This window comes from Entelurus aequoreus, linkage group LG08, assembly GCF_033978785.1.
Source record: "Entelurus aequoreus isolate RoL-2023_Sb linkage group LG08, RoL_Eaeq_v1.1, whole genome shotgun sequence".
Lineage (NCBI taxonomy): Eukaryota > Metazoa > Chordata > Actinopteri > Syngnathiformes > Syngnathidae > Entelurus > Entelurus aequoreus.
In genome coordinates this window covers 9,620,225-9,633,371 of record NC_084738.1, presented here as the reverse complement: position 1 = coordinate 9,633,371, position 13,147 = coordinate 9,620,225, and the positions used below count along the sequence as shown (strand labels likewise).

At 35.9% G+C, this 13,147-nt stretch overlaps 1 protein-coding gene across 2 annotated transcripts in view; it reads right to left on the bottom strand.

The window, feature by feature from the left end:
• The window catches only part of LOC133655379 (A disintegrin and metalloproteinase with thrombospondin motifs 14-like), a 122,910-nt gene that overhangs the window by 63,708 nt on the left and 46,055 nt on the right, over positions 1–13,147 (bottom strand). For both annotated transcript variants that reach the window (XM_062055485.1, XM_062055486.1), the window contains exon 5: positions 5,275–5,358. In XM_062055485.1, coding sequence (XP_061911469.1) covers positions 5,275–5,358 — 84 coding nt within the window. The remainder of the gene's footprint in view (positions 1–5,274; positions 5,359–13,147) is intronic.

Genomic DNA, 13,147 nt, shown 5'->3' with positions numbered 1-13,147 from the left:
GTTTTCATTAACAAATTTGGAGGTTTTGAAATCGCCATGTAATATTACTAATCAGTAGCATTTGAACAGCAACGTATGTTAGCATCAAGGCAGCACATTTTTGGAAAAACGAAGCCTTTACTCACGTTACAGCGTTTTTTGAGTCATTTTTTGTTGTTGTAACATGGCACTGTTGGCTTTTATGTAAATCAGTGCCTGGTAGGACCTGTGGGATTCGATCGGTGCCAAAAAGTATCACATTAGGTACCCATCCCTAATTGCTGTTCATGAAAAGCATGTAACTCCACTTGCTTTTCCTATTGAAAACAATGGTAGCAGTAGAAGAGAAAATCAAACACAATTACAGATAGACGGAGTAAATATTGAAAAGGTAAAAGAAAACACATTTTTGGGTGTAATAATAGATGATAAAATGAATTAGGGATTTCATGTAAAAAATATACAACAAAGTAGCAAGAAACAAGCAAAACATGTTCTAGACCAAAAATCACTTCATATTCTTTACTGCTCACTAGTGTTACGATATCTGAGTTATTGTGCAGAAATATGGGGACACAACTACAAATGTGCGCTTAATTCATTAACGGTGTAACAAAAAAGATCCATCCATCCATCCATCTTCAACCGCTTATCCGGAACCAGGTCACGGGGACAACAGCTCTAGCAGAGACCCCAAGACTTCCCTCTCCAGAGCAACATTAGCAACTTCCTCCTGGGGAATCCCGAAGCGTTCCCTGGCCAGAGAGGAGACCCATCTGGTCCTTGGCCTGCCGCGGGGTCTCCTCCCAGTGGGACGTGCAACGAGGGCCTCCCTAGGGAGACGCTCGTGAGGCATCCGCACGAGATGCCCGAACCACCTAAGCTGGCTCCTTTCCAAGCGAAGGATCAGCGGCTCTACTCCGAGTCTCTCTCGGGTGACTGAACTTCTCACCCTATCTCTAAGGGAGGTGCCAGCCACCCTTCTGAGGAAACTCATTTCGGCCGCTTGTATCTGCGATCTTATTCTTTCGGTCATGACTCACACTTCATGACCATAGGTGAGAGTAGGAATGTAGATAGAGCTTTGCCTTATGGCTCAGCTCAAAAAAGATAAATTAGAATTAAAGCTGCAAGCAGCGTTGGTCGGGTCCGCATTTTGGCAGGTGCTAGTCCTAGGTGTCCCAATACTTTTGTCCAGTGGTAGTCCTGTGTGAGACCTACATAGAGGTTTTTGTTTCGTGTCTCTACGATATTAGTACTGGGAGTTAGAGGAAGTTGTGTCTGTGTCTTTTTCCTAGGTGTCGCGGCACAGTGGTTGTTTTCTTTGAAGGCGCGTAAAATCGCAGCAGCCGAGCAACTTTAGTGCTGCGGGTCTTTGAAGGCTCGTAAAATCAAAACGGTAGCAAGAATCACAACGCCGTCGTCAAATTTTAATCAGAAGGGTTCAATCTCTCTCCTGTAGCAGTTTGAAGCCGAAACGACAAACGCGCTCAGAGGAGATAACGTTTGATGTTTGGTGACCGGTTGTAACAAACATTTTGTTTTGAAGGAGGAATAGCAAACTTCCTGTTGATTTTTGCTGAAGGATGTCAATCTATGAAATGTAGGTCTAGGTGAGACCTACTTAGAGGTATTTGTTTCATGTCTCTAAGACGTTCCTACCGGAAGTTACAAGCAGTTTTGTCTGAGTTTTCCTCTAAAAAGCAGTTTTGTCTCGGTTTTATTCAAAAATTGCGCTAGAGCTAGAGCGCAATTTTGAGCTTTGGGGTTCGGTTTTTTTTTTTAGATCGCAATTTCCAGCAGTCCAGATGTGTGTGAGAATTTTGGTGAGTTTTGAAGTATTTTAAGGGGGTCAAATTACAGCTCAAAGAGGCAAAAATGAGTTTTTTTTTAGTACAATTTTGTCTTGAAGGGGAAATTGCCAACTTCCTGTTGGTTTTTGCCCGAGGATGTAAAATTATGAAATGTAGGTCTAAGTCTGACCTACATAGAGGTTTTTGTTTAATGTCTCTACGACCTTCCTAGTGGGAGTTATAGGCAGTTTGTTTTTGTTTTTTCCTAGGGGGCGCTAGAGCGCAATTTTGATTTTTGGGGTTTGGTTTTTTTATTAACTTGCAATTTTCGCAGGTCCTGATGTGTGTGTCAAATTTGGAGCGCAATTTCGATTTTTGGGGTTTGGTTTTTTTATTAACTTGCAATTTTCGCAGGTCCTGATGTGTGTGTCAAATTTGGTGAGTTTTGAAGCATGTTAAATGGGTCAAATTAGCGTTTTTTGTGGCGGCGGATGAATAAAGAATAATAATAATAATAAAACCTTACAAATTCAATAGGGTCCTTTGTCCCTGTACAAAGGACTCCCTGTGGGAGTCCTTTGTACAGGGTACATGCGGACCCTAATAATACATAATACTGGATATAGAGAACATACAAACCCTTTATTTATCGAATTAAAAATATTGAAATTCAACGATTTGGTGCATTTGCAAACAGCTAATATGTTCAAAGCAAACTATTACCTGCTACACCCAAGAATGTACAATAATTCTTCTCAACAAGAGGAGAAATATAACCTTAGAGGAAAATCTAATATAAAACATTTGTATGCTCGTACAACACTTAAAACCTTTAGCATATCCGTATGTGGAATTAAATTATGGAACGGATTAACTAAAGAAATCAAACAAAGCACCAATATGATTCAGTTTAAGAGACTGTTCAAACTACAAGTGTTCCCAAAGTACACATTACAATAATTATGACAAACATCTTGAACCCTTTTTTTTTGAGAGAAAGATTATTTATGTATTTAATATGTGTTTACTTACTATGGTATATTATTAATTTATTATTTATTCCCCCTCTGTTACAGAGAACAAGGAAATGGGATCAAATTAGGGATGTCCGATAATGGCTTTTTGCCGATATCCGATATTCCGATATTGTCCAACTCTTTAATTACCGATACCGATATCAACCGATACCGATATCAACCGATATATGCAGTCGTGGAATTAACACATTATTATGCCTAATTTGGACAACCAGGTATGGTGAAGATAAGGTACTTTTTAAAAAAATTAGTAAAATAAGATAAATAAATTAAAAACATTTTCTTGAATAAAAAAGAAAGTACAACAATATAAAAACAGTTACATAGAAACTAGTAATGAATGAAAATGAGTAAAATTAACTGTTAAAGGTTAGTACTATTAGTGGACCAGCAGCACGCACAATCATGTGTGCTTACGGACTGTATCCCTTGCAGACTGTATTGATATATATTGATATATAATGGAACCAGAATATTGATAACAGAAAGAAATGGGGGGAGGGAGGTTTTTTGGGTTGGTGCACTAATTGTAAGTGTATCTTGTGTTTTTTATGTTGATTTAATAAAAAATAAAAAAAAATAAAAAACGATACAGATAATTTAAAAAAAAAACGATACAGATAATTTCCGATATTACATTTTAACGCATTTATCGGCCGATAATATCGGCAGGCCGATATTATCAGACATCTCTAAATATAACCTTAGCGGAAATTCTAATATAAAACATTTGTATGCTCGTACAACACTTAAAACCTTTAGCATATCCGTATGTGGAATTAAATTATGGAACGGATTAACTAAAGAAATCAAACAAAGCACCAATATGATTCAGTTTAAGAGACTGTTCAAACTACAAGTGTTCCCAAAGTACACATTACAATAATTATGACAAACATCTTAAACCCTTTTTTTTTGAGAGAAAGATGATTTATGTATTTAATATGTGTTTACTTACTATGGTATATTATTAATTTATTATTTATTCCCCCTCTGTTACAGAGAACAAGGAAATGGGATAAAATTAGGGATGTCCGATAATGGCTTTTTGCCGATATCCGATATTCCGATATTGTCCAACTCTTTAATTACCGATACCGATATCAACCGATACCGATATCAACCGATATATGCAGTCGTGGAATTAACACATTATTATGCCTAATTTGGACAACCAGGTATGGTGAAGATAAGGTACTTTTTAAAAAAATTTGTAAAATAAGATAAATAAATTAAAAACATTTTCTTGAATAAAAAAGAAAGTAAAACAATATAAAAACAGTTACATAGAAACTAGTCATTAATGAAAATAAGTAAAATTAGCTGTTAAAGGTTAGTACTATTAGTGGACCAGCAGCACGCACAACCATGTGTGCTTACGGACTGTATCCCTTGCAGACTGTATTGATATATATTGATATATAATGTAGGAACCAGAATATTAATAACAGAAAGAAACAACCCTTTTGTGTGAATGAGTGTAAAATGGGGGAGGGAGGTTTTTTGGGTTGGTGCACTAATTGTAAGTGTATCTTGTGTTTTTTATGTTGATTTAATAAAAATAAAAAATAAAAAAAATAAAAAACGATACCGATTATAAAAAAAAACGATACCGATAATTTCCAATATTACATTTTAACGCATATATCTCTAGATAAAATTGCTATGGTATGAAAAGGGGTAGGATTAAATAAGCTCAGCTTCTTCCTACTACTTTTCGGACGTGCTTTGATGGAAAAAACTGAAATACCGTATTTCCTTGAATTGGCGCCGGGAATATAGTATTCGCCTGCCTAGAATTACAGCCGGGTCAAACTCGTTTCGCAAAATAATTAGCGCATGCTTGGCACTTCCGCCGGGTCAAATATGAGTCATTAAATGACTCCCGCCTCCAGGAGGTAGAGGGCGCTAGTGATCCTTCTTGCGACTACCAGTACTGCAGGAGACAGGTACTGCAGAAGAAGACAACAAGCAGCAAGCATGCAGCAATTGTTTGCTTGCACTTTTAACATGGAGGATTACATATCTAAAATAAAACCGTTTTCTAAACTGGACTTTCAATCGAAGCAGGAGGTAATAATTAAAGGAATATCTCCAGAGACTTTTAAAATTGAAGAAAGATGAGAAAGACTGCCTTTGATCAGAAGCAGCTGCACATGGACCCATCTACAAGTAAAGGTAAGATCATAATAACGTTTTTTTTATTAAATGTGTTTTTAATGATAAGGTATGCGCCGGAGTGAGAAGAGGTTTTAAAATAATTAGAGCATGCTTGCTCATTCCGCATGGTTTAGGTAACCGCAGGAGTGAGAAGAGGTTTTAAATTAATTAGCGCCCCTGCGGCTATTCAAGGAAATACGGTATGTGATGCATTACAATGTATCGTATGCATGTTCGAAATAAACTGAAACTGAAACTGAACTGAACTGAACAATAAACATGTTTTTTCTTTGTCGATGTCTCACCTGACGATACCCGACCATGATCATGCGGACCAGGACGATGTTGATGTTGGTCCCCAAAGACTCATCGTGGTAGATTTCATCCACCTGCAAGGAGGATTAAACAAGAAACATATCCATCAGAACTGAGACATGTTCCCGGTAAATACCGTACGCTCCTTTTGAGTTACTTTTGGCTTATTTCATGTGACTTTTCTTGGAATATTGTGTTAATAGACCGGCAAGGCTCCAATACAACCAGTGATGTTCCGCAGCGGGGCAAGAGAGCGAAAGAGAGGGAGAGAGAGAGAGAGAGAGAAAAGGCCCGGCTGACCCAGAAATGTGTCAGCTGCTGTCTTTGGCTTTATGACGACGTGGAATGTACGCTATGCAGCGGCTCCATTCCCGACGTCCGCTACAACAACTTTTATTTTCATATATAAAGGTCGCTTAAAAACCCAAAAGCTCAAAAATAAAAGACGCTTTTTTTTGGCCTTTTAGTCCAGTGTTTTTCAACCACTGCGCCGCGGCACACTAGTGCACCGTGAGATATTGTCTGGTGTGCCGTGGGAAATGATGCAATTCTACTTATTTGGTCAAAAAAATATTGTTTGCAAACCAATAAAACGTTCGAAACAGTAGCCTATAGGCCAGGGGTCGGCAATCTAACATGTTGAAAGAGCCATATTGGACCAAAAATACAAAAAACTAATCTGTCTGGAGCCGCAAAAAGTTAAAAGCCTTATGTAAGTGTTAGAATGAAGGCAACACATTAAGTAAGTGTCTCTGAGGGTTAGATAACTCCTGGAAATTATTGGTTTAAAAATGCCAAAGGTATAGATGTGTGTGTCCAAGTTAAGGAAAGGACAGGTTGTCTTCTTCTAATGGATTTATTACAATCTTTGCAAGCTGGGTAACGTTTGCTGTGGTCTGGAACAACATGGCACACAATCAGAAATGCGGCCAATATCACATACAGATAATGTGTCATGACTAGTAAAGGCAATTAAATGAACGCAAATATACCTACAAACGAGGCATAATGATGCAAAATGTACACACAGCGAGCCCAAATAGCACGTAAGCATGGATTATTAGCACTCCGCGAAAGTCAATAACATCAACAAAGCTCACCTTTGTGCATTCACGCACAGCATAAAACGTTTGGTGGACAAAATGAGACAAAAAGGAGTGGTATAAAACACGTCTTTCTGTGGCAGCGACGGAGAAAGTTGTACACGTAAACCAACTACGGTGAGTTCTAGGACCACCAAAATTAGTAGGACAAAACGGCGCTGGCCAAATACTGTCATGAGTGAAGCATGAACACAAACATATTAAACAGTGGGCTTTCTAACAATTAAGGTTTGTGTTATGTTTGTCCTCCTACAGAAACATTATTAAAACAACAAATATATTTTCCTTCCATCTTTTTCCATTTTTGGAAAAGGTCCAGGGAGCCACTAGGACGGTGCTCAACAGCCGCATGTTGCCGACCCCCGCTATAGGCATACCTTGGTAAATTGTTTTGTCTTTAGTTTTGGGCGTACATTAGGCTGCTAAGCATGCTACCGTATTTCCTTGAATAGCCGCAGGGGCGTTAATTAATTTAAAACCTCCTGTCACTCCTGCGTTTACCGGAAACCGGCGGGGTGGCCGTGCATGCGGGAATTATTTTAAAACCTCTTCTCACTCCGGCGTTTACCAAAAGGAATCCATAAAATTTAGTCGTGCGCTTTGAGTGTGATGTAAGCATACCATCATGAAAAGCACATTTAATTAAAAAAAAAACGTTATTATGGTCTTACCTGTACTTATAAATGGAGTCCATTTGCAGCTCCTTCTGACCAAAAGCATCGATAACTTGTTGATAGAAGTCTTTATTATTTCCTTTTTTCCGTTTTAAAAGTCTCTGTCTCGATGGAGATATTCCTTTAATTATTACCTCCTGCTTCCATTGAAAGTCCAGTTTAGAAAACTGTTTTATTTTAGATACCCTCCTTGTTAAAAGGAAGAGAAAAAAATCTCTTGCTGCGTGTGTTCACTTCTTCTGCAGTACCGGAAGTCGCAAGAAGGATCACTAGCGCGGCAGCGCCCTCTACCACCAGGAGGCGGGAGTCATATAATGACTTATACAGTATTTGACACACGCAGCTACGGTATATTAATAAAACATAGCTGCTTACTGTTCTCTTTAGCATACTGTACCGGTATTCAATAGCTTGGACCTTAAATCCTACTGAAAAGCTCTTTATCTTTTTTCCTTTGTGCGATTGTAAACTACTGAAAGCAGCTTCCTCCATTTTGAAAATGAGGACAGATGCGTCACTCGTGACGTAACGAATTTGACCCGGTGGAAGTTCTAGACATATGCTAAATATTTTGCGAAACGAGTTTGACCCGGTGAAAATTATAGACATGCGATAATAAAATTAATATTTTGCGAAACGAATTTGATCCAGCTTCAATAATGAACCGGTGATAAGGCCAAGCATGCGTTAATTATTTTGAGAAACGAGTTTGACCCGGCAGTAATTCTAGACGTGCGAATACTATATTCCCAGCGCCAATTCAAGGAAATACGGTATACTTATTTTCACCGGTATAACCATTGCTAGAGTTGGTTGTAGTTTGTTTTAGTCTTTGTTTTCTGATAGTACTGACAATAACCATATGATTGCCATTTGTTGTGATATTGTACGCAGGCATGACGTACTTCTACTTCAAAATAGCCTATTTTATGTGTAAAATGTGTTGCTTAGAGCAGTGTCTTTCAACCACTAGTGTGCCGTGAGATATTGTTTGGTGTGCCATGCAAAATGATGCAATTCCACCTAATTGGTCAAAAAAATACATTTTTGCAAACCAATAATTATAATACGCAAATAATGCGCCGTCGTAGAGTGTCTGTGCGGTCTCGAGATCAGCAGAGGAACCATGTAATACTCTTCCATATCAGTAGGTGGCAGCAGGTAGATAATTGCTTTGTGAGCCTACTTTGAGACAAGATAATTATTGATGCATGGTTATGGTTTGAAGTCATATCCAACAATTGCGTCAGGTATCTGATGAGAACGACTTTGTATTGGCAATATAACCTATTGAGTTTCATTTTTAATCCAACTCTTTTTATTGGCATTTTCAAATAGAAAAAAGTGCAAGTCGAAACAGTACAATTTTAAAGTCAGTAAATTATTCACACTCTTTCCCTTAAAACCCAAACCGCCCACCCAAACTCCCAACCCACTCAGGTCGATTGAGTTTCATTTTTAACATTTTCTGCTGGTGGTGTGCCCCTGGATGTTTTTCAATGAAAAAAATGTGCCTTGACTCAAAAAAAGGTTGAAAAACACTGCTATGGTCAACAGGTTAAACTGAGGCTCGGCTCTTTGCTGGGGGCCGCATTTGTTCACGTGACCACAGTTGAGCTCTTATGTCTAATACCCAGAATTGTTTCCCAGGATGGCCAAAATAAACATCACAACAAACGAAATTAAGTTAATTCATTTTTGATAGTGTCAATCAAAGGTGGATGTCTTTGTGTACCTAATCAAGTGGCTTCATTGGGGTCATATTTAGGGTGCCAAAACAGATGGAGGCAACTATTTGCTTGCCGTCTCAAAATTGGAGCCAATTCACTTTCCATGTTTTGTAAGGGTTTTTTTTACCTGTAGAGTGGAAAAACCAAGGTCATTTTAGATGCTTCATTATGTTTCATTGTATCCAATAAACCATATTTAATTGGATTTTACGATCCGCAAAGCATGTGAAAATACCGCATGAAATGTCATAAAATGCCACAAATTCAGTCAGCTATTTTGGAATGTTCCACTCCGAATATCTTCGGCTGTATCCGTAGATTCTACGTCACTGGAGTAACGCTTCTGCACTCTGACCATATTAGCAGATCAGTCATAATGAAAATACGCAAAAATTGGAAAGAGATGTGTTGTTTATTATTCACATATACTTATGTAAGACAAGGCTTTTTATGCATTCTAAATCGTAAATAAATAGCTAACAATTAGGGGTGTGGGAAAAAATCGATTCGAATTCAAATCGCCATTCTCACGTTGTACGATTCAGTATCGATTCTCATTTTTCAAAAATCGATTTTCTTTTTTTAATTAAAAAAAAAAATTATTTTTTTTAATTAATCAATGCAACAAAACAATATTATCAACAACAGTATCAATATTAGTACCAATTTCAACATAGCAGTGATTAAAAATCCCTCATTGACATTATCAGTAGACATTTATAAAAAAAATAACAATTAAATTAAATTAAAAAGAACAATAGTGTCACAGTGGCTTACACTTGCATCGCATCTCATAAGCTTGACAACACACTGTGTCCAATATTTTCACAAAGATAAAATAAGTCATATTTTTGGTTCATTTAATAGTTGAAACAAATTAATCAGATGATAAAACATTGTCCTAAAAGCTTTTTACAAAAATCTACTACTCTGCGTGCATGTCAGCAGACTGGGGTAGATCCCGCTGAAATCTGAAATTTGTTAAACTTTTAAACTTTTTAGGTTTCATTATTTTACCGTTTCCCCTAAATTAAAGAATTTGTAACTCCCCAAAGGAAGATGGTTAACTGAATACATGTTCTACATATTTGTGTAGTTCCATTTAATTGTATTTGTTATTAGAATATATTTTTAATTCGGTAAAATAAAATATTCAACATTTAAATATTTTGTCATTTCACTAAGTGACAGAATTTGCTATTCCACAAAACTGGTCCCATTTTGTAATAAAAAAAAAAAAAGTTTTGTATTTGTCTTGTATTCATTTTTAAATCATCTATATTTTTTTATCTTTAAAATAAACCCTTTTTTAAATGTAATTCAATCATTGTTCACGTTTAATCATTTTGTAATTTCCCTAACTTACAGAATTCGCAACTCAAACATGGTAGATGATTAACACCTCACATTTTGTAAAAAGAAATTAAAAAAAATAAAAAGTTAGTTTCATTTAACTTTGTTTATTAGAATATTTTTATAATTAAAAAAAAAAAAAAATTAATACAGTTAAAAAAAATCACAGCATTATTTTGTAATTTCATTAAATTAAAGATTTTGCTATTCCACAAACATTTTGGTTCCTATGTATTTTATTTTATTTCTTTTTGAATTATCTATTTTTTTCTAATTTAATATATTTATTTTTGTTATTTTACTAAACTACATAATTTGCAACATCACCATGGGAGATAATTAACTGTTCCATTTTGTATACAATGTTTTTGTTTCATTTAACTTTACTAGAATATATTTCAAATAAAATTTTATCATTTTTAAATTTAATTAATAAAATAAATTTTACATCGAATTATTTCGTAATTTAACTAAATTCACCTTTCACGTTTTGTAAATGATATCTTGTCACGACGGGGTTGCAGCTTACTGCGGGGTCGTTCTCCCAGGAAGGCAGACGGACTATTCCGGACAAGACATGATATATTCCTCAAAATCAAAGTAGTACAAAAAACGGAAAACAAGGCGAAGGAACAAGGTGCCGATCGCACTTGAAGCTAAATACTTAGCATGGATTAGAAGACAAGAGACGTGACGAGAGCATGAAGCAAACACTTAGCATAAACTATGGCCTGGAACACTCAGGGAAATGTGGCATGAAACTAGCAAGACTTACTTGGCAAGGCATGAGACAAACAATGACGCCAGGCCGACTGACTGGCTTAAATAGTGCCTCTGATTAGACACAGGTGAAAACAATACGCAGCCATGGCAACCAAACCAAACTCAGAGGTGTCACAAAACGGAATTAAAAGAGTCCAAAACTAACAGAAAATACAAAAACATGATCCGGACCACGGATCATGACATATCTTTGCTATTTTATCATACATTATATACAATATTTTTTATTTATTTGACAATTTTCTATTTTACTTATTGAACGAGTTATGATTATTATTTTCTTTATCAATTCTGTCCTTGACTGACTCAGAATTAGATAAGCTAATTTCATAAGTCAATTAAGGCAAATGCCACGGGGAAGTATCAAATATTCACTTACGTTATAATTCAAACTGCAATAACGGTCACCTTATCACAAATGATTGCCGAAGAATAGACGGTTCGTATTATTATGCAAATCAAATTGAAAAGGCTTTTTAATAATGTCATTCCGCCGCCTTCCAGGGCTGAAATGTTAAATGGGCAGCCTTGTTTCTATCGACAACGTTCAACGGTGACATTCACTGGGATTGGACACGGGTCATAGAGTCACCCTTTGCAACATGCGCTTTCGTCGATGGAACAGCTCGACCACGGAAACTCTCTTTCAGTGAATTACAGCCGGTGAGTCACAATCACCTCATCTACCACAAAATCCAGCCTGTTTGTCATTTTCACAAAGGAACAAGGTGTCTAAACAGGATCGACAAATAGGCAACACATTCTGCAGGGTTATGACCTCCCTGCACGAAAACAGCCCCCCCGGTGGTGATGAATGGCTTCCTGGGCATTAAATTGAAATTTCCTCAGGGACGCTGAACCTCAGTCAAACTGCTTCAGCAAATATTTCATTTACCAGGAGTCCATTCGGGTCAATAAATGCTATGAGGGTTCCAGACAAGGTAAGGTCAACAGACTTGCTGAGGTACACTACCGTTCAAAAGTTTGGGGTCACATTGAAATGTCCTTATTTTTGAAGGAAAAGCACTGTACTTTTCAATGAAGATAACTTTAAACTAGTCTTAACTTTAAAGAAATACACTCTATACATTGCTAATGTGGTAAATGACTATTCTAGCTGCAAATGTCTGCTTTTTGGTGCAATATCTACATAGGTGTATAGAGGCCCATTTCCAGCAACTATCACTCCAGTGTTCTAATGGTACAATGTGTTTGCTCATTGGCTCAGAAGGCTAATTGATGATTAGAAAACCCTTGTGCAATCATGTTCACACATCTGAAAAGAGTTTAGCTCGTTACAGAAGCTACAAAATTGACCTTCCTTTGGGCAGATTGAGTTTCTGGAGCATCACATTTGTGGGGTCAATTAAACGCTCAAAATGGCCAGAAAAAGAGAACTTTCATCTGAAACTCGACAGTCTATTCTAGTTCTTAGAAATGAAGGTTATTCCACAAAATTGTTTGGGTGACCCCAAACTTTTGAACGGTAGTGTATATACATATATATATCCATCCATCCATCCATTTTCTACCGCTTGTCCAATACATATATATATATATACATATATATATATATATATATATATGCTAGGGCTGCAACAACTAATCGATTAAATCGATTAAAATCGATTAAAATCGATTATTGAAATAGTTGCCGATTAATTTAGTCATCAATTCGTTGGATCTATGCTATGTGCAGAGGTTTTTTTTGTTTTGTTTTTTAATTTAAAAAAAAACTTTTTTTTTCTTTTTTTTCTTTTTTAAAAATAAACCTTTATTATAAACTGCAACATTTACAAACAGCTGAGAAACAATAATCTAAATAAGTATGGTGCCAGTATGCTGTTTTTTTTCAATAAAATACTGGATAGGATAGAAATGTAGTTTGTCTCTTTTATCCGATTATTAATCGATTAATCGAAGTAATAATCGACAGATTAATCGATTATCAAATTAACCGTTAGTTGCAGCCCTAATATATACATATATTTATATATATACACACATATATATATATATACACACATACATACATATATATATACACACATACATACATATATATATATATATATATATATATATATATATATATATATATATATATATATATATATATATATATATATATATATATATATATATATATATATATATATATATATATATATATATATATATATATATATATATATATATATACATATACATATACACATA